Consider the following 27,455-nt stretch of genomic DNA (forward strand, 5'->3'; position numbering starts at 1 on the left):
GACCCCAAGGTTCATTAGTGTGGGCTTCCTCCATGTCTTAATAGATAAACTCTACAAGCTGCTGAATTAATAGAGCTAATGTTCCCCACACATAAACTTTGAGAACTCAGGGTGTCCTTTGTCTCTCAATGAAACATCAGAACAAGATTTGAATGGAGGTGCATCCTCTGAGCCCAAGCAAATTTGCATGGAGGAAACACTAATGGACTAGGAATCAGGAGAACAGGGTTCTAGTGGTAGCTTAGTCATTAACTGTGGAAACCTGAGGAAAACCTTTCCCCGCCTCTGGGCTTCAGTGTCATTATCAGGAAAATGTCAATAATCTCTCAAAGGACTGTTGTGAGGATCAGATGAGATGATGGTTGCAGAAACACTTTGAAAAGTATATAGTGACATTGAAATGTCAGATGCTACCATGTTTATCATCATCACTCTTATTAAGGCAATAGAAAGGCCTAGCCTCTACAGTGGCACATAAAAAGCACACAGGAAGGCATCGCAGTTCATCTTTGTTTATGAGTTGTATATGTCAAAGGCAATTTTCTTAATAATATACAAGACAATAATTGGGAAGATGCCTGCTATTTCTCCTTCAGAAGATAACATTTGATTTTTTTCCCCTTTGACTTACATATAATATAGATTTTAAACTATTTTCAGGACACCCTAATTGGTGATGTCATTCAATGCTTATTTTTCAAAGTGAACTCTTATTCCATTTAATAATGAAAAAATTATACATTTATTATCAAAAGCAACTTCAAGTATTTTAACAATTACTATATATGTATATAAGTGTACATACTATATATGTATATACGTATATACATATATACATATATATGTGAGGTTGGTACTTTTTAATGTTGATTCATTTGGGCATGAACATGGATTTTCATGATCAATATTAAGGCCCTTCAGACAGTGAGTTTCAAATGAAGTGTATTGGCTGACCTACACTGGGATCTCCTAGGGTGGGGACTGAGGAGAGGGCACTCCTTTGGACATAGCCAGGAACAGTAAAAAACTTTATGCCCCATTCCCAAAGGTGACCTCTTATGTCATGTCCCATGTCAGAACAGCCTTATCCATGACAAATTTGCCCAAGCTTCCAGTCCCCAAATGATCCAGAAACAGCACAGTAAAAATTCAGTTCCTGCAAGCTAGAAGTCTCTTGACCTTTGAAAATACAAAAATAATTAAGACAATTAACCTTAGGTGGAATGTTATGCGCTTCAGTACTTCAGTGATCTATGATGTCAATGGTGTGAATCCCCTCCACACTTTAATTAAGTAGATAGTCTTAAAGAGTGGCTATAGTTGAAAAAATCGATCATCCATGGTGACCCTGGTGATGAGACATAGAATGATACACCCTCATTCTTTGCTTGCCCCCAGAGTGTGGGGCTAGCATAGGCAGTGGTGACTAATGATTTTCTCTTCTCAGCCACATGGTTGTATTTCTCCTGCTGGGTTAGCCTTCTCTTTTCCTTTTTTTCTAAGATGTTCTGTCAAATCCTATGAAGAGGGCAATGTCACATGGGTGTGGACAGAGGATCTTTCCATGATGGGACTGGGCCGGCCATAGGATTTGGTGAGACTACTAATTAGACATTGGACTTGGAGATAATCTTTTCCAGCAGGTTCATCATTCGCTCCTGAAGCTGAAGGCTCTGAACCTGGATGATGTTCTGTTGGTCCAGAATCCGCCGTACCTCCCGGCAGGTCTCTTCCATTGCCCGACTCAGTTTCTTTTGCTCCTCCAACATTGATTCCATCAGTTTGAGTTTTTTCTTTTGGAAATGGCAGCTCTGTACTTTCCTTTTTTTCACTGGCCTTTCTTCTGACCTGAAATAAAGGGAAGAATAAAAACGAGTGAAATCTAGTATCTTCTAAGAGATTAGTTGTTTGGGGCTTGCTCGCACTCATTCAATTCATTTCAATTCAATTCAGCTCAGATTTTTTTTAAGCACCAACTTCATGTGAGGCACAATGTTAAGTGCTGATGACACAAAGACAAAAACAAAAACCAGCCCTGGAGATAAGTGAAAGCAAGACAATTTGAGAAGGGAAAAATTACTAACAACTGGAGGGACTGGGAAAGTCTTCCTATGAGCAGGTGGGACCTAAGCTGGCCTTTGAAGGTAGCTAAAGGGGACAGCTAGGTGGCACAGTGGATAAAGCACCAGCCCTGGATTCAGGAGGACCTGAGTTCAAATTCGGCCTCAGACACTTGACACTTACTATCTGTGTGACCCTGGACAAGTCACTTAACCCTTATTGCCCCACAAAAAAAGAGAAGGTGGCTAAAGATTACAAGAGGTGGTGATGATCAAATACCTGAAACTTACTATTTCTGACTTTGTCCAAATAAGCACCCCATCTGCAACCCCCATCTTAGGAAATCCCAGTGTAGGTCAACCAATACACTTGATTCAAAACTCATGGTCTGATGGGCTTTAATACTGATCATGAAAATCCATGTTTAGGCCCAGTCATGAGAGAGACTGAAAGCAAAGAGATGGAAGTTAGAATGTTTAGTTTGGGGAAACAGCTTGTGGGGAAAATTTGGTTGGAATATAGAGTTGATGAAGAAAAACAATGTAAAATAAGCCTGGAAAGGCAGACTAGAGCACAATGGTTGATGACTTCAATTGAATTCAATTTAACCAACAATTATCAAGCACTTACTTTATGCAAGGCAAAGGACTGGATGCTGGAGATACCAAGACAGAAAATGGAAACAGTCTTTGCCCTCAAGGTGCTCCCATTCTATACAAGGGCAATATAATATATACACAAGTAAATACAAAGAATATAAAGAGCAATAGAAAATTGTTTTAGGACTGAGAGTGAGTTCAACAACTGAAAGAACCAGGAAAGACTTAATGTAGGAGATGGCAATTGAGCTCTGCTTTGAAGGAGGGCAGGGATCCTACAAAGTGGAAATGTACACAAAGTACATTCCAGATGTGGGGGGAAACTTGGGAAAAGTCGCCGGGGCATGAGATCTAATACTGTATAGAGGAAATACCCACCTGGCCGGTTTGACTGAAACAGGAAGTAAAGGAAAGGAGAATGATATGAAATTAGCCTGGAAATGGGTGGTGAGAACAAGACTGTGGAATGTTTTAATTTCTTGGTTGAGGAATTTGTATATTTTGACTCACAGGAAATAGGAAGCTACTAATGATTTCTGAATGGGGGAATAACATGGTCAGATCCATTTAGAAACTATGGAGAATGAATTAGAGAGGAAAGAAGGTGGAGGCAAGGAGCCCATTTAGAAGGCTATTCTAATAATCCAAGTAGAAGGTGATGAGCAACTGAACCAGAGTAGAAGCAATCAGTGGAGAAGTGGGTGGTAATCAAGAGATGTGGAGGTGTGATTGACAAGATTTAGCAACTGAAGAGACATCAATGAAGTGAGGGAGAGGGAAGAGTCGTGTATAACTCCAAGGCTTCCAAACTGATGGTTGTCTCCTCAAAAGAAATGGAGAAGTCTGAAGAAGAGCTGGCTTTGGGAATGAGTTCTATTTTGGACATGTTCAGTTTACATGCTAGGTTGAGGAATCTGTATTTTGTCCTAGAGGCAATGGGTAGCTCCTGGAGGTTTTAGAGTAGGAGAAGAACATGATTTCGTGGATTCAGGGTTGCTCTGCTGGAACCAGGCTGTAAGCCCAGAAAGGGTGTGGCCACTGAGCCCTTTCTACTACTATTTTAACTTTTTTTAAAAGAATTATTATTTTTTACATATATTTCTCTTAAACTTGAGTGCATTTTTTTTTTGCAGGGCAATGAGGGTTAAGTGACTTGCCCAGGGTCACACAGCTAGTAACTGTCAAGTGTCTGAGGCCAGATTTGAACTCAGGTACTCCTGAATCCAGGGCCCGTGCTTTATCCACTGTGCCATCTAGCTGCCCTGGCCCCTATTATTTTAACTTTTAAGGTTTTAATGAAGGGCTGGTCCCATTTTAAGAAAATTTGATATGAGGAAATCTATATTTACAAATAAGATGAAAATTGGAAGTTATCAATGTTTCCAAAGGGTTTACTTTGGAAAGGATTCGCCAAAAAGTTTCTTCAATGAGAACAATAGAATTTAGAGCTAGAAGGAACTTTAGCTCTCTTACTGAGTTTAAAATTATTCTCTTTGCAAAAAAATCATTTTCACAGAACTTTTCAGAACATCTGTTAAATAAAGCAAGCACAATGGATAGAACAATAGAGAGATATCCTTTCTCTTTGAAGATTATGAGGTATGTGACCCAGAAAGAGCTGGCAGGGTAAGGGACTGTGCATGCCATCTCTGACCATATTTAATCAGGCTCAAATGAGGGATTATTATCCAATCCAAAGAGATGACAGCAGAATAAAGTGCCCAGTTAGGGATCAGTTTCATAAATGTAGGGTCATGAGGATGGGGTATGTGTGTGTGATTTTATTCATGGTTTTTTGTTTTGTTTTTGTTTTGTTTTTGTTTTTTCGGTAAGGCAATTGGGGCCAAGTGACCTGCCCAGGGTCACACAGCTAGTAAGTGTTAAGTGTCTGAGGCCAAATTTGAACTCAGGTACTCCTGAATCCAGGGCTGGTGCTTTATCCACTGCGCCACCTAGCTGCCCCTTAATTCATGTTTAGTAACACCCATCTTAGAGGGGAGGGGATCAGTCTTTTATGGCATCACTTCACAAAAATGGGCATCTGCCACTGCACAAACACAGCTTTTCCCACATGGGGAATACTAGAAACTATAGCAGGCTGCTTCCAGCTAAATCTCGTGTTCAAAAGATCAAAGGAGAAAGCAGAAGTAATTTCAGAAGAGGCCACAGACAAGCAGCACAGTTTCAAAAGACAATGTTAAACTTGAATTATAAAAAAGGCAACAAAATTGTATGTAGCTGGGGGAAAATGACAACAGAAATTCAGTTTCATGTGTAATACCCTTTTTTGTATGTTGAAGTGCTCTTATTTGTTCACATTTATTAGTATTATAATAAAATTAAAAGTTTAAAACAAAAGAACAAAACAAAATAGGGGCAGGAGGGTAAGGTTAACTACAAACATTAGGGCTCAGAAGGATGTAGAAATAGTCACTGCACTGAGTCATATTGAAAATTGTTCCTTTTGTCTGGCTCAAACCTGCTTTCTTGGACTCCCGCCTGACCAGAGACCAAGCTCACTTGCTTTGTCCTTTGCAACCCGGCACTTGACCCACCTTGCTCTTCTGGATTTGGGATATGCTTCTTGTTTCAAGTCTCTTTCTGTTTGTTACCTTCTGATAATGGACCTTTTGCCCAGTTCAGCTCCATTCTGCTTTACCGCCTAATGATAACCCATTCCTTGTTTTTAACTCCTTGCTACTGGAACTTATTGTTATGGACTGCCCCAGGTAGACCAAGCTATCTTGCCACATAAATGGAGAACCCTCTGGAAGCTAGAGCTTCCTCTGAGTTCAGCCCTGGGGTCAGTCAGGGACATAGACCCAAAAAAACATGATTCTTATGCTTTCTTTCCCTCTACATTACAATCACCCACCTTCCTCCTTAAATTGTTTAGAAATCATTAACAGGTCTTTAAAGATAATCACACATCCTAGAATGAAGACTAGACTAGAGTTTGGCAAAGTATGGTAGCTGTAAACTGTGTCTAAAGTTCTTTAGGTTGTGACTCTGTGGCCGTTGTTACACTTTTCTCTCCCTTAGCAAGAGCCCTTTTTCAACTCTGTACCTCCCCAGCTATCCCTCCACCAAATCAAAGACCTTGGCCATGAGACATTTTTTTTAAACCTCATGCTGTTTTGAGTTTTCCACGCAGAAGTATGATACAGTATTCAGTGACCCAGGCTGAAAAGGTGGAATATCCTGGCATGCCAAGAGACCACCAAGCCCAGGGGAAAGGCATTCTCAAACCAATATTCTGAATATAGGGAGTTAAGAAGAATAAAGAGTCAAAGGTAACTCAGAATAATGATAATCGAACCCAAAGACACTGTTGGGAGCACTGAAAAAGTTTAAAGAGGAAGGAGGACAGCTATGGTTGGGGCAGAAGCTGGATGATGACAATTTAGCAAAGGTGATAGATAAGTAGTAGTCAGTTGGACAGGAGGGAAATGGAAAGAGCAGAGCCACGATGGCTAAGTAGGGTGAAAGTATGCAGTAGAGGAAGGTCAACAGGGTCAAAATCCTAAGAGAAGTCAAGAAGAATGGGGACTGAGAAAAGGCCACTACATTAGCACCTAAGGGGTGATGACTGTTGAGGATACAGTTCCAAAGAAGGATGGAGTAGGAAGCCAGATTGCCAGGGCCTGAGAAGTGTATAGAAGTTGAGGAAGTGGAGGTAAGACAAGTAGATTTCAAGGAGGAGAAACATAGTAACAGGTTAAGGGGTTAGCAAGTTTTGTAGGGATTGGAGTGGGGAGAGGGCTGGATGAATATGTTTGTAAGCAAAAGTCTAGGAGTCAATAAATAAGGAAAGATTGATGATATGTGGTTTGGGTGAGGCCTTCATAAGTATTAAAAAGACTCCACTGTGGAAGGGAGGAGGTGTGATCAAAAATACAAGTAGAAGAGTTAGATTTGGCAAGGAGAAGGTCTATTTCTTTTTCTGAGACCTCAGCAAAGGAAAAGAAAGTGGGAAGTAATGCAGAAGGTTTTGGGGATTACAGAATAAGGGAAAAGAAGTAATTTATAATGGATGGCCTCTATCTTTTAAACAAAATAAGAAAATAGGTCCTTTGTTGAGTAGGAATGGGAAGATAAAATATAGAGGATTTAAAGGGAGAAGAAATAGTTTGAAATAGCCACTGCGGGGAAGTAAGATAGAGAGTTAGTAAAGAAAGAATAAACAGCTTGTTATGCCGCAGTCAGGGCTCAATTGATATTAGATAAGATGAATGTGTTGTGGAGCCTTTTGGTAGGATTGTATGACTTTCTTGAGTGACATTTGGCATTATGGAGTCCATGTGAACAATGTGAATGGCAGAAGTAACCCAGGGTTGGGACTTGGCAAGGATCCCTGTTTTCTTTAAGGTAAAACAAACTCAAATCTTGGCATTTAAAACCCTCCATAATCTGACTCCAACCTCACTTTCCAGCTTTATTTATTATTATCCTCCTTCATCCATTCTATTTTTCAAGTCAGACTACTAGCTGTTTCCTGAAATAAACATTCTGTTTCTTAACTTAGGATATTTGCATAAGCAGACTGCCTTTGGAGTAGGTTAGTGAGATGGTTAGATCTGTGCTTTAGAAATATCAATTTGGCAGCTCTGTGGAAAATGGATTAGGAAAGACAGAACCCCCAGATGGGGAATAAAATGGAAGCCTATTGCAATAATCCCGGTGAGAGATGATAAGAAACTGTATTAGGGTGTGGAAGAAACTGATGATGAAAGAAAGGGATGCTGAAAAGCTGGATCATATGAGTGGAGAGGAGATGCATGCAAAGGATATTCACATAAATATCAGAATTATAAGGGATTGTAGAGGTGATCCAGTACAGCCTTTACCTGAACAGCAAACTTCTTCTACTATCTTAGACAAGTGGTTATCCAGGGGCCACTTGAAAATATGGTAGAGTAGAAAGATGGTCAGATTTGGAGTCAAAGATCTGTGTTCAAATAATGGCTGTGTTGCTTTCTAAACTAAACTCAGGCAAATCACTTTATCTCTCTGGGTCTCAGTTTCTCCACCATAAATTGAGGAGAATGAACTACATGTCCTCTGGGATCTCTTCTAACTCTAAATCTAGGTTCCTGTAGTTCGGTGAAGAGAAACACTTTCCAAGGCAGCTCATTCCATTCTGGGGCAGTTTTAATTGTTTGGAACGTTTTCCTTACATTGAGTCTGAATTTCCTTTATTTAGGCTCTTTGCCATATTGGAAACATGAATTAAAATTTAATTAAAGAGTATAAAATAAATTTATAGGGGGAGATAAAAAGGAAGAAGGAAAAAGAGAAAGGGAGAGACAGAGGAGGGAGAGAGAGAGAGAAGGAGACAAAGAGAGAGAGGGGGAGAGAGAGAGAGAGAGAGAGAGAGAGAGAGAGAGAGAGAGAGAGAGAGAGAGAGAGAGAGAGAGAGATTCATTTTTAGAAGCCTTTCTCTTGTGAGGTATAGCTTGGTGATGAAGATAAAGAACTGTCCTTGGAACCAGAAAGATTGAGTTCAAGTCCCAAATCTGATACATGCTGTCTTTGAGACCCTGGGAAAGACCCCTAATTTCTTAGTGCTCTAGACAACTCAAGGACTATAAGTTGCAGAGAAGATGCTGACCTGCATTGCTAGAGGGAGTATTCTGACCTGGGAGTACCCAATGCAGTCATCATGCAGTCCCTATCGCTTGTAAGAAGTCAACTAAAAACCAACCAGCTTTTTAAAACAAATTCTCCCTCTGTGCTTTCCCGTTTACCATGATTTTGCCCCACCTATCCCAACATGCATATTGCCCTGCATGCATTTAACAGAAAGTTCTATTCACAGAGATCTTTCTTCCCATGCTATTTATAACACAATAAATCTATCTGTGTGAAGGATGAAAAAAGAGAAATCCATTAAGTGCTTCTAGGTTTTGTGGATCTGGAAGTTATAGCATAATTGGGCTTTTACAAAATAACCAATTTCAGCATCTGTGCACCCTATACAGCACCCTATGTTGTCACTCCTACCATCTGTTTAGATGGCAAACATTTTCCCCACCCCCTACACACACCCAAAACATAATACTTCATGCCTATTAATTGGTTTCCTACTCTTAGGTGATAGGGAAGCTAGGTGGTGTAGTAAATAGAGCCCTGGGTCTGGAGTCAGGAAGACCTGAGGTCAAATCCAGCCTCAGATACTTACTAGCTGTGTGACCCTGGGCAAGTAACTTAACCCTGTTTGCCTCAGTTTCCTGATATGTAAAAGGAGTTGGAAATGGCAAAACCACAAAAACATCTTTGCCAAGAAAACCCCAAATGGGGTTGCAAAGAGTTTTGAACACGCCTGAAAAATGACTGAACTACGACTCGTAAGTGGCTGCCATTGAAGTGCCAGGGAGGCAATTAAATGGGGAGACTGAGCCATGCTGGAAGGTGAGAAAGGAGACATATTTCCATCTTTACTTGCACCTAGAAAAACATATAGGCTGACAATCTGTGCAGGCCCAATGTCAGAAAGAACTTCAGAACAACCTGGATCTACCTACGCCTCCACAGGTACTTTGTATGGCGTGGCTTATGTGGATCCAGAGGAAAAGTACAGTGGAGTGTTCATTGGTAATTGTGGCAAAGGGGAAAAGAGTTGTCCTTGTTGTAGAAGCTTTGGGCTGTTATTTTTTAATCAAGTTAATTAGGCTCATTATAGCTTAAAGGGGCCTTCAAACTAATTAAGCCCAACCAACTCCCTTCTCTTTACAAATTAGGACACTGAGGCACAGAGATTTTGAATGACTTGCCCAGAGTCTAAGGCAGGACTTGCATCTGAGTCTTGGCTGAGTCCAAGTCTAACACTAAAACCTACCTTTTAAATTCAATGTCTAATTAGCTGAGCCATAAATCCAGGTCTTCTGACTCCGGGCCAACAGTCTTTCCAATACATACTATTTGTTTTCTCCATTTAAAAACAAAGTAGATACCCTAGAGACAAGGAACTGATCCAATCAGGCTAGGAGGTCCTTTTCATTCTCAGGCTGAAGAACAAATATCAGAGCTGAGGCCTTATTTACAGTATCAGTGGGAGGGCAGAGCAATAACACACATTTAAATGTAGTAATGTGCTCCCAGAAATCTGAGGCTTTCAAACAATCACCCTATTAGGTGATAATACTGTGGGTAATTAGGCTAGATTAAGTGGGCAACAATTGGTCATAAATCTCCAAACTTTTTTGCTTGGCTTTCTCTTGTTTTCCCTCTCTCTGGGTAACTGTAATTGAATACATATTTGGACTGTAAATTATATTTTTGCCATCAGCATTGGAATTTTAATTTCCAGATCTTTGTTGGAAATCTCCTCGGTGTGGGGTTGTTTATTGTGTTAATAATAGGGAGTTGAATCAATTATGTATCCCCCTGTCCTGGGTCCAAAGACTGGCTCTAGGCACATTTCAATAATTGCTGAAAACTCAGGAATTCTTGGACTGGGAGTTACAGAAACTTCTTCAGGGATTTCAGACCTTTCTTATGTACACTGATGCTGAGACTGAGGCTGACTGAGGTTAAGTGATTTCCCAGGGTCACACAGCTAGTAAGCACCTGAGGTAGATTTGAATTCAGGTGGTCTTGATTACAACTCCAATTCTATTAATTATACCACCTAGCTACCTCATTTCTGAGTTCATCTTATTACCTCAAATAGGTTAAGAGATTGTTGAAGGCAAAGACCATGCTTTATTTATCTTTGTATTCCCACAGAACTCTGCACAAGTTCTGCAAAACATTTGTTGAACTGAATAGAATAGCATAAAATTCATTAGAAGTAGCCTAAAAGAGAGAAAAAGGCAAGTGAGTACACACCAGTAATCTGCCCTTCAGTTGAAGGGATTCAGCATTAATCAACTCAATCGGGAAGTCTTGGGTATAACGAGGGTTGACTTGACTCTTTAAGGCAGGGGTTCTTAACCAGGGGTTCACAGATCTAGTTCATGGCTAGATTTCAAAGGGTATAATTGGTTTTCTTTGTAATCAGTCCTGTGTTTTTTATTCTGGGAAGGTGTCCATAAGCTTTACGAGCCTGACGAAGGGACACATGCTACACAGAAAGGTTAAGAACATCCACTCTAAGTAGACTAGATGGCCATTTCCATGGTATGACTCAACAAGGGCATAGTTTAAAAAAATGTAATGGAAAAAGACGTGGACTTGGTCCAAAAGAGCTGGGTTTGAGTCCTGGCTGTGCCACTTCCTAGCACTAGCACCTTAAACAAATAACTAGTCTCTAGTTTCTCCCCTCTCCCATGAGGGTACTGAGCAAGTTGGAGAGACAGCCTAGATAATATGGTCAGATTCAGAACTGATTGAAAGATTGGACCCAAAAAGAATTCTCTAATCTCAGAGGAACTCTCTAGTGGAGGGTTCCATGGATTAGTCCTTGGCCCTACATTATTCAACGTTTTGGTCTATAAAGCAGGATGAAGGCATAGATGGCATCATTATTAAATTTGTAGATATCACAAAGCTGATATAAATAGCTAACATAATGTACAACAGAGAGAGGTCCAAAAAGATTTCAACAGATTAAAGGGATGGGCCAACCATAAAATGAAACTTAATATGGATAAATGCAAAGGCCTACAGTTGTGTTAAAAAATTAATCTATACATGTATAGGATAAAGGAGGTGTGACTAGACTACAGTGCTTAGATAAAAAGGTAAGGAGGTCTTAGTGGACTATAAAGCTCATTAATATGGCAGTCAAAAAAACCCCCTCAAAACTAAACTGAAACATGACTTTAAGTTGCATTAATAGAACCACAGTGCCCAGAATAAGGGAGTTGATAATCTCAATATATTCAAAGGTATTATATTCAAATTGGGGGTCACAGTTTAGGAAGGACAATGACAATGACAAACTGAAACACATCCATAGTGGGGCAAGCAAGATGATGCTAGGTCTTCTGGGGAGACCTAGGGTAGACATGATAGCAATTTTCAAGTATCTGAAGAACTATATGGGGCCCTTCAGAGTGAAATCACCAGAACCAGAAGTGTACACTTTTTGACAATAACTATTTTTTCAGAAGGAAAAAATAAAGGAAAGGCACCATGGCCAAAAGGAGCATAATTTAATATAATTTTGTTTTAAGTTAGAGGGTGTGCATATGATTCCCCCCCATTTTGTGTTTTTTAATTGTTTTTTCTGTTAAGTTTATAATTTTAATTAATTAAAATATTTGAAGGACTTTTATTATTCAAGAGGGTTTAGACTTGTTTTGGTTGTTCTTAGAGAGCAAAAGTAGGAGAACAATTTCTAAATTGTACTCTGCCCAAAGGACTATAAAACCATGCATACCCCTGATGCAATAAAACCATATAATACCACTACTAGGTCTGTATCCCAGAGAGATTTTGTTTTGGGTTTTTTTTGGTGAGGCAATTGGGGTTAAGTGACTTGCCCAGGGTCACACAGCTAGTAAGTGTCAAGTGTCTGAGGCCGGATTTGAACTCAGGTACTCCTGAATCCAGGGCCGGTGCTTTACCACTGCGCCATCTAGCTCCCCTGAGATTTTTTAAAAAGAGGAAATGGACCTAAATGTACAAAAATATTGATAGCAGCTCTTTTAGTGGTAGCAAGAATTGGAAATTGAGGGGATACCCATTGGTTGGGGAATGGCTGAACAAGTTGTTGTATATGATTGAGATGCAATACTGTTATGCTATAAGAACTGACAAGCAGGATGATTTCAAAAAACCTGGAAAGACTTACATGAAATGATGCAAAGTGAAATAAGCAGAACCAGTAGACCATTGTATATGGTAATAACAATATTGTATGATAATCAACTGGGAATGACTTAGCTATTCTCAGCAATACAATTATCCAAGACAATTCTAAAAGACTTATGATGAAAAATAGTATCCATCTCCATAGAAAGAAGCCATGAAGTCTGAATTCAAATTAAAGCAAACTGAATTTTTCTTTACTTTCTTTATTTTTATTGGCTGTTTTTTTTTGTCTGTTTTCTTTCACAACATGACTAACATGGAAGTGTTTTGCATGACTGGGCATGTATAATGTATAGCAACCTGCATTCCTTCTCAATGGCAAGGGGATGGAAAGGGAGACAGAGAATTTGGAACTCAAAAATTTAAAAAAACAAATGTTAAAAATTGTTTTTATAAGTAATTGAAGAAAAATAAAAATTTTTTAATGTTTTTAACACTAAAAAATAAATGCACATGTTTGAATGATAGAAAATTCTATTCTCCATGCTATACATGTATTTATTTTGTGACAAGTTGAGCTGGATACATTACAGTGAATACTGAATATTTCCATTGGACCATTAGACATAGAAGTACAATTTTTAAACCTTACCTAAGTCTTTCAAATGCCTTAAACCAGCTCTTTATATTTGAAACACTTAAAGGAACTAGGGATGTATAGCTTAGAACAAAAATTCTTAAACTGTGGGTCTCAATCTCATATGGAGTGGGAGGTCACAAAAAATCTGGCAGTAAATATTTGATTTGTATACCTATTTTATATACCTCTATATGCAGGGTGGAGTAAAAATTTCTTGGGCAAAAAGGGGTCACAAGTGGAAAAAGTTTAAGAAGCCCTGGTCTAGAGCATTAGTAGTGTTACAGGGAATTAAGGGCTGAATCATGGAGAAAAGGCTAGATTAATTTTGTGTATCATCAGACCACAAAACTTTGGGGAAAGGGTAGAAGTTTAAAAGATATATATATATTTCCCTTCACACAAGGAAAAACCATTCAAATAAGGGGAGCACTTAGAAAATAGAATAGGTTGTTACCAACATAAGTGGTAACATCAGTGGAAGCATTTTTTAGCAGAAGCTGAATGATATTAGGAATGTTGTAGAGTTACTGCACTAGTTAGGGCATTGGGCTATGATAACTAAGGACCCTTCCAACTTTGAGATTCTGTCTTACTAGATGATCCTGTCTCCTTCCTTATCCCCAGAAAGTCAGCCCACATTCAACTCTTTAAACTTTCCCTGTTATTAGATAGATGCTTAATGCGCACCATTAATGGAACAAGTCCTCCCTGCCCCTTCCTGAAGGCACAGCAGGGCAGGTTTTGCACAAGGATTATGAAAATAACATAAGAAAATCACTCTTTGATCATATCCAAGATGAGGAGTTTCCAAAGTCATTAATAAGCTAAAAGACTTACTCTCTTAACTAATGACAGGAGACAAAGAATTAACAAAGATAATGAGAAAAAGGAAGGAGGACAAGGCTAGACCAAAATGGAAAGATTTACTAAACAATTTTTTTGTAACTCTCTCTAAAGTAGGAGAAAAACCCCCACCACATTACATGCCTGTCTTACCACTATGGTACCTGAAGGAGCTATTCTAATTAGATGATACAAAGGCATCCTAAATTTCTAGTTGATTATTGGCTTGGCATATAGGCTCTGAAGTGGTAAAGTGTGAGATCATAAATCAAAGAATGTAAGCAAGAAGAGCCCCTAGGCATCATTTAGTCTAACTTCTTCACTTTACAGAGTCCCAAAGAAGGGATGGGAATCGCCCAAGATCAAAAATTGGACCAGAAGTCCAGTTTCTGCCCTCATTACTGCCTCTTGTGACAAGAGCCAAATCTCTTTCTCCTATGTCTCCTCATTCTGTAATCCCATGTATTCCCATCCTGTGTCTCATTCTTCCCAGGTCTAGCATTCCTTCCACTATACCATGCTATTTATCTAAAGGGGAGAACAACCTGGGAGCAAGGTTCAATGAGACTGGGCCACAGAATATGGACTTGACAGTGCAAGGTAGGAGGGTAATTGAAGAGGGGAGACATTAAAGACAAACATCACCAACCTCATTTCGCAGAACGGTAACTCTGCTGTTTCACTTATACCTTACTTCCACCAAAACCCACAGTGACTCGCAAAAGTCCCTGAGATGTACCGACTCTCCCCCTGGGAGGCTGAAAAAGAAAGCCATGCCTACTAAATTCCACCTGGCACCTCTGCTGGGAGACAAGCTGTGAGCACTTCATCTCATGTTAATTCCAGGTCCAGAATCGAACCTTTCCAGGGCCTGCTCTCCTCTCCAAAGAAGCCTTGTCTCCAAGAGCAAACATTTACCCAGAGGATTCCTATGCCCTAGCTCTTCTTTCTGTTTGCATAGTTTATTAAATCATTATTCTTCTCAGTGAGGAAAGAAGGTTCACAGTTCATTTGCAGCAGACTGCAGAGAACATTTTTTCCTTTCCTTTTTAGATTATATAGTTCTGTGCCTTTCATCTAAGGGAATGGCATAAGGCTTACTTAGCTAGAAACTGTTCTCATGGTCAGAATCCATAGTGAATAACAGTCAGACAGAACCGCCTTTAATACCGACCAAATCCAAGCTGCCTTTTCAAGGTACTTGGAAGTATTATCCAATTATAATAAGGCAAGGTCTGGGGAGCTATAACCAAGGTGTATAAGTAACCAAAAGGCTCATGGAAGAAATCTCCGTTATTATACTCCTGACAAATGATCATCTCACATCCACCCGAAAACCTCCAGGGATGGGAAACTCAGTCAGTCATTGGATCTAAAACCAAGAGGGACCACAGAGGTCAGCTAGTTCAACTCACTTCATCAATGAGGAAACTAAAGCACCGCCCACCCCCCCACCCCCCCCACCCCCGGCCCCAAATTAAGGAACTCCCCAAGGTCGCCCGGGTAGGAAGGGGAATAGCTTGGATTCAAATACCTGTCCTCCAAAGCTAGCTCTTATTTCATTCTTGTGAAGCTCTGCCAGAAAGTTTGCAGTCTCTCTCTGAACCTGTCCTTCATTAGGTTAAAGTAAAAGTCCTTGATAGTCCTTCAAATACGCAAAAACAACTATCACGTTCCCTCCCTCCTGCTGGTTCTCCTTCAGGTCAACATCTCCAGTTCTTCCAAATGATCCTCACACACTCTTTTGGAGGGTAGTCGGGCTATCACCTGCCTTAGTCTGAACACGGAAACTGGATGCCTTTTTTTGGCTGCCAAGTCATACTATTGGCTGTTATTGCACTTACAGACGCATAAAGCTCTCAAGGTTTATTTTGTTTTGTTGCATTTTCATTTTCTCACACAAACTTTTCTACTCATGTATTGTACCGGCACACTTGATTTTGTTATCTTTTTTTTTTCTTTTTTGGGGCAACGAGGATTAAGTGACTTGCCCAGGGTCACACAGCTAGTGTCAAGTGTCTGAGGCCAGGTTTGAACTCAGGTCCTCCTGAATCCAGGGCTGGTGCTTTATCCACTGCACCACCTAGCTGCCCCTACTTGATTTTTTTTAACCAAATGTGGGACTCAAAATTTTATCCTTAATGAATTTTTTTTTGTTAATTTCAACAGCTCGAACCTATCCTTCTAACTTTCTGAGTTCTTTTTATATCCCATTTCTATCATTTCAAGTACTAGCAGAACAACAAGCACAAAACAACTGAAATTGGATGTTGAGAAATTATCAAAAATAAGTTTGGGGGCAGCTAGATGGTGCAGTGCATAGAGCACCAGCCCTGGATTCAGGAGAACCTGAGTTCAAATGTGGCCTCAGACACTTAACACTTACTAGCTGTGTGACCCTGGGCAAGTCACTTAACCCCAATTGCCTCAGTAAAGAAAAAACAAACAGACAAAAATAAAAAATAAGTTTGACCCCAAAGAAGAGATATGAGAAGACACTCCCCTACCCCAACTACTCCAGTGCAGATAAAGACAAGGACAAAGAACAGTAACACTCTATTAAAGACTTTCTTCCAGGTTAGCCTTGATTCATTATTCACCAGTCTTTAAACCTAGTCATTCAACAAAAGAATCACAGAGTTTTACATTTGGAAGGAATCTCAGAGCCATCTGGTCTAAGATGTATCTGAATAAGAATCCTCACTGAATGCCGGACAGTTGATTACCATATGCCCAGCCTCCTTGAAATCAACTATCATAATTCCCCTTAAGTCTTTGTTTTTTCAAATTAAATGCCTCCAGTTCCTTCAGGCCAACCTCATGTAGGTTCTTCCCCATCCTAGTGACTTTACAGCCTATTGATTCCTTTCCTAAAGTCAGGTGCCCAGATTATTATACAATACCTCTAATGTAGTCTGAATGGGACACATTGAATTTTCCTATATCCTAGATTCAATGCCTCTTTTACTGCAGTTTCATATCACATTAATTTGGGGGGTTATCATAGCCCACATTTTTATTCACATCTCCCCTGCCTGGAATTTGGGAAATTGATTTTCTGACTCAGAACTTTCTAAGGACTAGTATCACCTTAAATAACACCATTAGAGAACCATTGCCTTAGATACTGTTCTCACCAGTGTAGGGTTTTATACTGATCCGCATTAAATTCAATCCCTGTTTATTTTCAGAATAATCCATTATCAGTGCAAAAGGGCAAAGCACAATCCAAGACAAGAAATATCAGACCAAGAGGGAGTTAGGGGGTAAGGTAAAGAGAGTAAGGTTCCTTGGGTAAACGGGGCTTTATGAGGGGCATATAAAGGGAACAGATGGGATCAGAAACTGAACAGGCAAAAAGAGGTATTGCAGACAAATTTCAAAGGTGGTTTCATGAATTGGCCAAGGGTCATTCCTGGTCTGGCACCTTGTTTTTGAAAAGCCAAAATCTCACAATGATGGTACGATGAGCAAGGACCCTAGGAATTCCTGAACTTCAAATAGTACATCCTCAGCATCTTAGACAGCAGATCTATCTTTGGTACATTGAGGCAGTTTCCTCATTCATAAGATTGGACCATGCAGTTTCTAAGACCCCATTAAGCTCTAAAGACTATGATCCTATGATGTAGTTTGAGGTTGGGAAGTGGGGGAAGAAGGGGAAAGAATGTGAGTATCCGTAACCCACTTGTCACCCACAGCCCTTCCCTCTTGTCACAGCAGGGTGGCCTAAAATGGTTGTTGGTTCAGCTGTAGCCACAAGTACACAAGGTCTACTCTCTGTTGAAGCCATTGAGCAAACACCAAGCTTGAAAGAATCATCCATCCACCACATACTCTCAAAGAAGTTAGGCAAGATTCATGAATGTCTGTAAGTCTCCATGATGCCAGGCTAATGAAATGAGTGGGAAACAGACAAAATGAAACTGATCTAATGTCAAGTTCATTGTTTTAACAGGAATGAAGGCACTACTCTTAGCCCAGTGTCTAGCATAACATGAAATGGAAGGACAGGAAACAGGCAAACATCTAATCAGGAGGCTGGGGAGCCCTGGAGACTCCCAAACCAGGGAAATAAATTTTCTTTTTTTTTTCTTGTTTTTTTTTTTCAGGGCAGTGAGGGTTAAGTGACTTAAGTGACCAGGTAAGTGTCAAGTGTTTGAGGCCAGATTTGAACTCAGGTACTCCTGAATCCAGGGCCAGTGCTCTATCCACTGCGCCATCTAGCTGCCCCCAGGGAAACAAATTTGATATTCACAAGCTGAATTAAAAGGGCATCTATAATCCAGACCCCCCTTTTTAACCACAGTTTAACCAACTCTGTTCTCTCCCCACTTTCTGCTCTTTCATTCTTTCTTGAACCAATGTCCTAGCATTTAGAATTTGTGGCATGCTACTTGGTGCTTGCCTTTGTTCTGTCTCATATTCTTCTCTGATTGTATTGTATGTGTCTTGTTTCCCCAATTAGATCATGGGTTTCTCTTCTGGTGTCCATCACAGAACTTCCTGCTGGTCCTTAGTAAAGACTTGATGACTAAGTTCTTGGGATGTTTGGATGGATGGATGGATGTATATGGATGTGTGTGTGTGTGTGTGTGTGTGTGTGTGTGTGTGTGTGTACACATACAGATAGAGACAGAAAAACAGAGAGAGAGGGAAGGGAATGGAGAGGAGAGGAGAGAGATGAAAGACAGATCCATCACTAAACTTGGAAGGGAATTTAAAGATGATTTAGCTTAATGCTATGATTTTATAGATCAGGAAACTGAGGCCAGAGAAAAGTGATTTGCCCAAGGCCTCACAGGTTGTAAATGGGAAAGCTAGGATTCAAATCTAGATCTAATGATTCATTGATACCAAAGAGAGACATCCCAGCAACCTTGCAGAGACGGGCAAGGGTCAAACTCTTTCAAATCACACTGACCAATGAGGAGTTGATCTCATTTATCTATGTCTGAACCTATGGGTTTGGGTTCAGATAAGAGAAGATGTTTGTAGCATTGCATTTAAGCCTTTTCACAATATGGGCTCACTCTGCCTTTCTAGGATTATCTATCTCCTTCTACTTCTTTTCATGTACCCTAAGTCTTAGCTAAACTAGATTACCCTTTGGTGAATTATGTTCTACACTTTATCCATTCCTTTTCATATGACATTACCATTGTTTGGACTGCCCTTCCTACTACCTCAGTGGTGAGCCTAGTTTGGTACAGTGGGAAAGAGATGGCTGAGAGAGCCCCCCACCCTAGCCCGCCCCAGCCCCCATGCTTCCCTTCCACCTGACAATACTGGGCCCAGCCCCGTTGTGGGGTGGGGAGGGTTGGAAAAGGAAGAAATGTAAACACTACCTTAACTTAAAAGAGAGTAAGCTGGAAGAGCTCTCTGAGTGGTCATCTTCGTAGCACTCTTCCCTTCCTTCATATGAATACTGGTTATACGGTAAGTACAGAGGGGTGGACTTAGCGGACGGTGAGAGGGATGCCTCGGTCTGGGACGTGGAAGGCCCGGGCTGCTGGCTCTCCTGCAGTTTCACGTCATTGTATTCAGTGACTTTGGACAGTATTCTATCAATGGTTATATAATAAGGCCAGTCGGGTGGAACAGACTCGCTATCAGTCATGCATTTTAATTTCCTGCAACGAAAGACACACAACAGTGAAGCGTGATAACATATGCATGGGACACACACAAATATCTCAGGCTAGCTTTTCACACCTCTCTGCCCAGGAAACCCGGCTGGGTCCCTGTGTCTTCCATTGAAAAAGGAAACAAAAAAAAATCACACGGACATCTGATGCCAGGAAAGCCCACAGCAGCTGTATAGAATAACAGGCACCCATCTGGAAGAAATTAGGGCTAAGCCTTAAAAGAAGTCAGGTTTATGGGATCTAAAGTAGGCAGGGCTTAAAAAGAAATTGGGCTCAGGGTCCTGAATTAGGTTAGACTTAAAAGGACATCAGGCTCTGGGTGCTAAATTAAGTTAAGCCTTTAAACAAACAAACAAAAAAACCCTAGATATCAGAACTCAAAATTTCAATATTTCAAGGAGCTATGACTATGTAAGTAGGGGCTCTCCCTCCACTGACACACAGCATACTCCCTACATCTTCATAAACAGTCTATATGAGTTGCTATGGCCGAAAAATACAGCCAAGCTGGTGATGAGCCCCTGGGACTCAGAGGGCAGATGTAGAGTCTGATGTCATTCTAGCCTGAAAGGACCCACTAGAACTTGTGCTGGGCTGCCTTAATACTGGAGAGTTCAGGGTCACCTCCATACTCCCACCAAGCTCCTAGGAATAGGTCAAACGTCAACTCTCCATAGCGTTATCTTTAAATATGAAAATAGTTTGCCACTTAAACGGGACAACTTCAGGGCCTCTTAGAATTCTCCCCTGCCCCCTGAAATCTCTTTCATCCCTTGGCAGATGTCTAAAATGACAAAATCAGAATTCTTTTTCTTTAGATAAAAGCTTCTGATATCTATTAGTAAAGCCCAATAACAATGCTCCCCTGTGCTGCTCTATGTAAATGAAGGATATGTGAGCAATTTAAGGTAAAGGATTGGCAGGAGGAACCAGAAGGACACACCTAAGGTCTGGGAAAAGGACCCAGAATGAGGAGGTTGAAGGCATGAAGACAGCTGTTGTTAGTTTTTAGATTCTGAGAAGGCCAGCCTAGCTTTCCCAGGTCCTTAAGGTTCTAAGGAATGAAAGGAGGATTTGTGACAATTTTTGTAGATACTTAAAACCTATGTGGCCAAGAGAAGTCTGAACTCAGTGTACAAGCCATAAAATTTCCCAATGTGTGGTATTATCAGACCTGGGTCCAGATGTATCCACCTGTCAGCTCTTCCTTTCTTCATGCCTACCATAGTCTAGTAGAAAAAACTCTGGGTTGGAAATCAGGAGACCTGAGATCATTATTTCCCCTCTCTGGGACTTAGTTTCAATTTGTAAAATGATGGCTTTGGATGAGATGATCCCTAAAACCTTTTCACCTTTTATGTTCTATGACTCTGAGACAGTGCTAAGATGACGTAGGATGAGAGAAAAGATCATGAAAACTGCTCCTGAGCTCTGTAGCCAAGAAATGTCTTTCAATTCAATGGTAACACTGGTTTCCACTCTGAAAAGCTTCCTAGGTTGACCAGGATGTCTAATATCACAAATAAGACTAGTTGTACAACCTTGGGCAAGTTATTTTTCCTTTCTGGGATTTAGTTTCTTCCACTATATAATTAAAGGATTGGAGTATCTGATCTGTAAGATCCTTTCTGGGTCTAATATGATTGTATCCTACGAGATCTATGTGGTATATATGAGTTGAGAGACATTTAGAAGGTCTTCCTGCTCCAGAACATCTTCCTTTCCAGCTTGTTATGGTACCTAAAATTCAACTATTAGAGAGACATTCCTTTTGATTGTGTCCCAAACTAAAATGCAAATCCCCAGATGGTGGAAGAAGGATAACAGTAAGCCATTCTCAAGCATCATGCCTCAGTCTACATTAATTAGCTCTTCTGCAGTTCAATTCACATTGTGCCCCCATGTGCAAGTCACTGTGTATGGGATCTGGTCTTGAATCCTGGCTCTGCTTTAGAAAATGTATGGGCTTTGGTTTCCTTGTAAGCCAAATGAGGGGATTGGACTAGATGAACTCCAATGTCCTTTCCCGATTTAAATCTTAAGTTCCTATAATTTGATATACACAATATATACACCTTCATCTAAAGCCCTGATAGACCAGAGTGCACTGAGTATAGAATCCCTTGGCAACTCAGGAGCAGCTTTTTCCTGTTGAAATCTATCAATCACTACTCTTTAGCTCATTAAATCATTTTCGGATCTATAAACTGTACTACTATCATACAGGCCATGTCTACCCATCTTACCCACAAGGACACATGAGGGACTTAGTTAAATGCCTCGTTGAAATCCATATAGGACTTCTCCTAATCTTCCAGAAGAGAAAATCAGGTTAGTGTGACATGACTTATTCTTGATGAACTCATGCTGATTTGTGGTAATAACCACTTGCCTTTCTAAGTAACCACAAACTCTCCACTCAGTAATGAGTACTAGAATTTTGCCAGGAAGCAAAGTCAAGTTCTTGGCCTGTAGTATTAGAAAAATCACCTTCCTTTTCTTAAAAAGAAAAATGAAGACGTGTGCCCATCCACAGGCCTGCAGCACTCCTGATGTCCTCCATCATTTTCTAAGGTCAGTAATAACATGCCAGTGGCAATTGGCAATAACATCAGCAAATTTTTTCAGTACTCTCTGCCTAATGATTCAAACTCATCGAAGACAATTCAGAGTTCTGTGGAGAATGTCGGGGAGGGAAGAGAAGTCCCAGGCAAGTTCCAGCCCTGACACTGATACACTGGGACCATTGCCAAGTCATTTTCCTTCTTGGTGCATTTGTTTCCTCCTCTATACAACGAAGGGGACAAAGCTGATCTCTGAGTTTCCTTCCAGCTGACATTCTATGCTTCTATGGGATAGAGATACGCACACACCCACAAAAAGATGGAAATACTTAGAGGAAGCCACATAAAGGTGGAAAAACCCCACAAGATAGAAGTACAAGTAAAACATCACAAGAGGACCAACATGAGACCTGTCAGTCACTCTGTCAATTAAATCTTTCCTAAGTGCCTATTATGTAAATATGAAAAAAAAAAAAGACAGTTTCTGCCCTTAAGGAGCTTACAGTCTCAAAGAGGAAGCCAACACATAAAAAGAACTGAAAAGCTGAGATGGGGGACTGGCAAGAGGTAAGGAAGGTACCCAATGTGGAGCCTGGTGGACAAATCAGAGAACTTTCAAAGCCAGGTGAGCAATGAAGAGGAGAGAGAGTAGTGGAAGAACATAAGATAAAAAGAGGCAAAAAGTGGCAGACAGATACTAGAGTGGTTTACCATTTCCTTCTCCAATTCCTTTTACAGATGAGGAACTAAGGCAAACAGGCTTAAGTGACTTGCCCAGTCATACTATTAAGTATCTGGAGTCAAGAAGACCTGAGTTCGGGGCAGCTAGGTGGCGCAGTGGATAGAGCACCAGCCCTGGACTCAGGAGTACCTGAGTTCAAATCCGGCCTCAGACACTTAACACTTACTAGCTGTGTGACCCTGGGCAAGTCACTTAAGCCCAATTGCCTCACTAAAAAAAAAAAAAATTAAAAGAAGACCTGAGTTCAAATACAGCCTCAAACACTTAGTAGTTATATGACCTTGGGCAAGTCATTTAATCCTATTTGCCTTAGTCTCCTCATCTGGAAAATGAGTTGGAGAACGAAATGGCAAATCACTCCAGTATTTTTTCCAAAAAAAACCCCAAAAGGGGTCACAAAGAGTCAGGCATGACTGAAAAAAAATGACTCAACAACAACAACAAAGTCTTCAAGTGAATGGAGGATAATCACTGATCAGGGAGGTGTACAAGGGATTGCTTCTCAGGTATGTGTAAGTGGTCCCTGAGGTCTCATTGAACTCAGACTTTCTGTAATTTTTTTATTCACCTAACTGGGTGAATTCACCTAACTGACCCTAGCATGACAGAGGACCTCTATTGCATCCCCTGGCCATAAAATCAGCCCTGATGCTACTCTTTAGGAACTAGACCAGGAACAACTATTTAAAGCTTTCCTTCAACCAATCCTTTCTCAGTGCCACTATGTGCAAGGTCTTCTGCTAAGTCCTATGAAGGGATACAAAATGAGCAATTCAATATTGCTTAAGTCCTTGCTAAGTAATGGGCACTTTGCTAGGCATTTGGGTTACAGAGACCAAAATGAAATAGCTCCTGCCCTGAAGGGACTTTCATTCTATTTGGGGAGACCAGTAGAGAAGTAAGCACACACAAAAGAAGAACATGGTAATTATGATACATTAGTACTTGGGGATCAGGAAAGGCTTTGTATAGTTGGTGAGGTTTGAACTGTCTTTTTTTTTTTTTTAAGTGAGGCAATTGGGGTTAAGTGACTTGCCCAGGGTCACACAGCTAGTAAGTGTTAAGTGTCTGAGGCCGAATTTGAACTCAGGTCCTCCTGAATCCAGGGCCAGTGCTCCTTCCACTGCGCCACCTAGCTGCCCCTGAACTGTCTTAAAAGAAACATATTCTAAAAGGCAAAGGAGAGTTAGGACGGCATACGAGGCAGGCGGGCAGCCAGTGTCAAGGCATCAGCATTGGAGGAGTCTCTTTCATTGGAGAGTCAAGACATATACACAGGAAAACATAAGAGACAGTATATGCTAAGTACAGATGCAAGTGTTTGAGGAATTAGGAGTGAGCTGTGGGCTTCAGAAAAGGCTTCTTGGAAGACTTAGGATGTAAACTGGATCTTGAAGGGAAAAAGCTCTATGAATTCAATGAATGTAGCAAAGCCTTCAGCGACAACTTATCCTTTACTCAAATTAGAGAACAAATACTGGAGGGAATAGAGAACATGCAGAGAAAACTGCTTAATCAAGTTTATGCTAGAAACCCCATAAAAGTAGTGAAGCTTTCATCAGAGTTCTAGCACTATTTACCACTAGATACTTAATCCTAAAGCGATCATACTTAGAACGCTGGAAAAGAGGCCCTGTGAGTATAATGCATGAAGGAAAGAAAGAAGAGAGAGACAGACAGACAGACAGAGAGAGAGAGAGAGAGAGAGAGAGAGAGAGAGAGAGAGAGAGAGAGAGGAAGGTGTTTGGGATGGAGGGAGGAAGGGGAGGAAGGAAGGAAGGAAGAAACAAGGTATTCCAATAAGTGCAAAAGAGTGGGATGGCCATTCCAAGGGTAATGAATAGAATTAGTAGAAAGATAATGAGGTATAGATGATGTCAGAACACAGTAATAACCCTACCCAATTTGTTTGTTGCCTGGTCGATGGGTTTTTTTTTTAATGGTTTTGGAGGAAGAGTAATTTTTTAATGCTGCCTTTATCTTCTTGTAACCAGATCCTATTCTTGCCATAGTTTCTGAAAGTAGTAATAACAAAGAAGTGGACTTTTAAATACCTCTTCCCAATGGGAAATTCTCCAGGGGTCACATTTGTTATTTAAGGAGCTGAATTCCTTCCTCTCCAGAAAGGTACTTGGGAGGGTTCAGCAACACTAGTTTATACCACCCTTGCCTCCAATCATTAGAATTTCCTATGAGCCAGGACCTTGGAAATCACCCAATCCAACCTAATCTTAGACCTGAAATATTCATTAGTGTGACTATTTCATTACTTCAGAAGAACTATGAGTTCATCCACGTGAGCAATCCTTATACTCCTTAGCAGACAGTATACTGAGTTGCTTCAAACTATCAACTGGTAGGAGAACTTTGGATGATAACACACTACATATTGATGACATATATAACACTGGTAATAGACTAACACACCTCACTCTCTTATGATCCACTCTAGTGTGAACTTCAGAAAAAAGAAGTATGTCTTGGCTCCTATCCAAAAGATGTCACTCTGTAAGAGAAGGATCTCATTAGAACACTGCTTCATGTAAAGGCTTCATGGCACAGATCCACAAGCATAGTGTTTTAGAAAGGCTTCACTGCAATAAAGACACATTAGTTGGAAGTATTTTGCCATGTTTTGAAAGCAATTCAAAAGACAACACTTTCTAGATTCACACAATATTACCAAGAAACTTTCATGCCAACAACAGACTACTGAAATACAATTGGCCAATAAGATCCATTATATTACAATGAGTTAATACCAAATCTGAGTTATAAAAACAAAATAACCTAGAGACTTTTATGCTGAAATTGAGTCACTATAAATTAAATAGCTGATAGTGCCTGCACTATTACAAGGTGTGAAGACTAACAATTCAGATGATTAATTTGGAAGAGAGTATGACTTGGGAGTCTAAAGAATTTAGTTCTACCACCTAAAATCTGTGTGATCTTGGGCAAATCACTTAATCTCTCTTAGCCTCAGTGTTCTCATGTTTAAAATGGGGATAACAATCCCTGCCCTGCCTCCCGAGGTTGTTGAGAGAACAAAATTGATGGGAAAATGGACATAAAAGTACCCTCTAAACTACTGAGCACTATACAGATTTGAAATATTATTATAAAGTTGCCCGGCACAATGCATTATATGCCATAGGCGTTTAATGTTTGTTGAATGGATGAACAATGAGTAATAATAAAGTCTAATACAAAATCAAAAGGTATCATGGTATAGTGCATAGAAAGCTGACTGTGGACTGAAGATTTGTTGCAAGTTCCACCTCAGACACAAACTCTCCAAACTATAAATTGCACAGCAGGTGTCAATCTGCATTGGTAGAGGGACTTTCCATACCAAGAGTTCTCTATAGTAGTGAAATCACATATGGTTCTAAATACATCAAACACACCAAACAAAAACAAATTAGAGCAACAGTAAAGACACCAATATAATTACTATCTGTGAATTGGTGTCGAGAAAAACCATACTGCTTTCAAACTCTTAGGACCAAATCTATAATATAGCAAAAAATTATCTCATCACACCAAGGGGAACAGAATTGAAGAAAGCTCATAAGAAAAGAATGCTAGTCCAATTACCTTGATTTGATTGGTTTAATTAGATAGTAGCATCAATTAAAAATATAACTTTGGGGAAACTAAGTTCCAAGGAAGTCACAAGGAAGACAATCATTTAATCAAACACTAACTGGAAAGTGAGAGGCTTCCTCAAAGTTTTGTAGGATGATAGCACTGGAGGTTTGAACCCAGAGCTTCTGTGTCCAACTCTACTATCAACAAAATGTGTGACAGTCACTCCAATGCTGTGTCTGCTTCCTGACCTCTACAACAAGGACAGTTTTAGCTCTTCTCTGCCTGCCTCAAGGGTTCAATGAGTTAATTCAACATACTTCTTTTGATTAAAAAGAAACAATATCCACAGGTTGCTTTCCATTATTTCAAGAAAGAAAGAATATAATTACAAACAAAACATCTTCAAAACAGAACAATAAGTCACCACCAATAAATTAAGAACTTGAGCAATCTCCAGTATCCTGTATCCTCTGATGAGGGCACCAAGTAATAGGATTATGGGAAGGTCCAAGAGTCCTCTGCTAAAGTTATTTTAATAGATTAAAGATGCTCTCAAATATCATTCTTTTTTTTTTTTAAAGTGAGGCAATTGGGGTTAAGTGACTTGCCCAGGGTCACACAGCTAGTAAGTGTTAAGTGTCTGAGGCCAGATTTGAACTCAGGTACTCCTGACTCCAGGGCCAGTGCTCTATCCATTTCGCCACCTAGCTGCCCCTCAAATATCATTCTTAATAATTTCATGGATTGTTATCTACACCTTTGGTGAATTTCTTTCTGTTTCCAGCAGCTTTTACCAGTTAAAATTGACAACTGTTGGATCCACCCATCCGTTCCCTGTTCCTTCCATAGCTGGTGCTACTTTGAAGCAAATTTCCTTTAGGGCAGGGATAGTTCTTCCCACACACACCCTCCCCAATGTGTTGCCCCAAGCCTTGCCCTGCCGTGCTGTGCACAGTCCAGGCTCAGTAAATGTCTGTCACATGACTGAGTGGATGAAGGCAATGAAAATATCGTGGAAGAAGAATAGATTTTAGGAGGGAAGGAAGGAAACAAGTATTTATTAAG

General features: G+C 40.3%; 1 protein-coding gene across 1 annotated transcript in view; it reads right to left on the reverse strand.

The window, feature by feature from the left end:
• Positions 1-582: 582 nt before the first annotated feature.
• The window catches only part of MSANTD1 (Myb/SANT DNA binding domain containing 1), a 34,450-nt gene continuing 7,577 nt past the window's right edge, over positions 583-27,455 (reverse strand). The window contains exons 2-3 of the mRNA XM_043971942.1: positions 19,191-19,475; positions 583-1,848 (exon numbers count right to left, since the gene is read on the reverse strand). Coding sequence (XP_043827877.1) covers positions 1,608-1,848; positions 19,191-19,475 — 526 coding nt within the window. The 3' untranslated portion in view covers positions 583-1,607. The remainder of the gene's footprint in view (positions 1,849-19,190; positions 19,476-27,455) is intronic.

The sequence above is a fragment of the Dromiciops gliroides genome, chromosome 6, assembly GCF_019393635.1.
Source record: "Dromiciops gliroides isolate mDroGli1 chromosome 6, mDroGli1.pri, whole genome shotgun sequence".
NCBI lineage: Eukaryota > Metazoa > Chordata > Mammalia > Microbiotheria > Microbiotheriidae > Dromiciops > Dromiciops gliroides.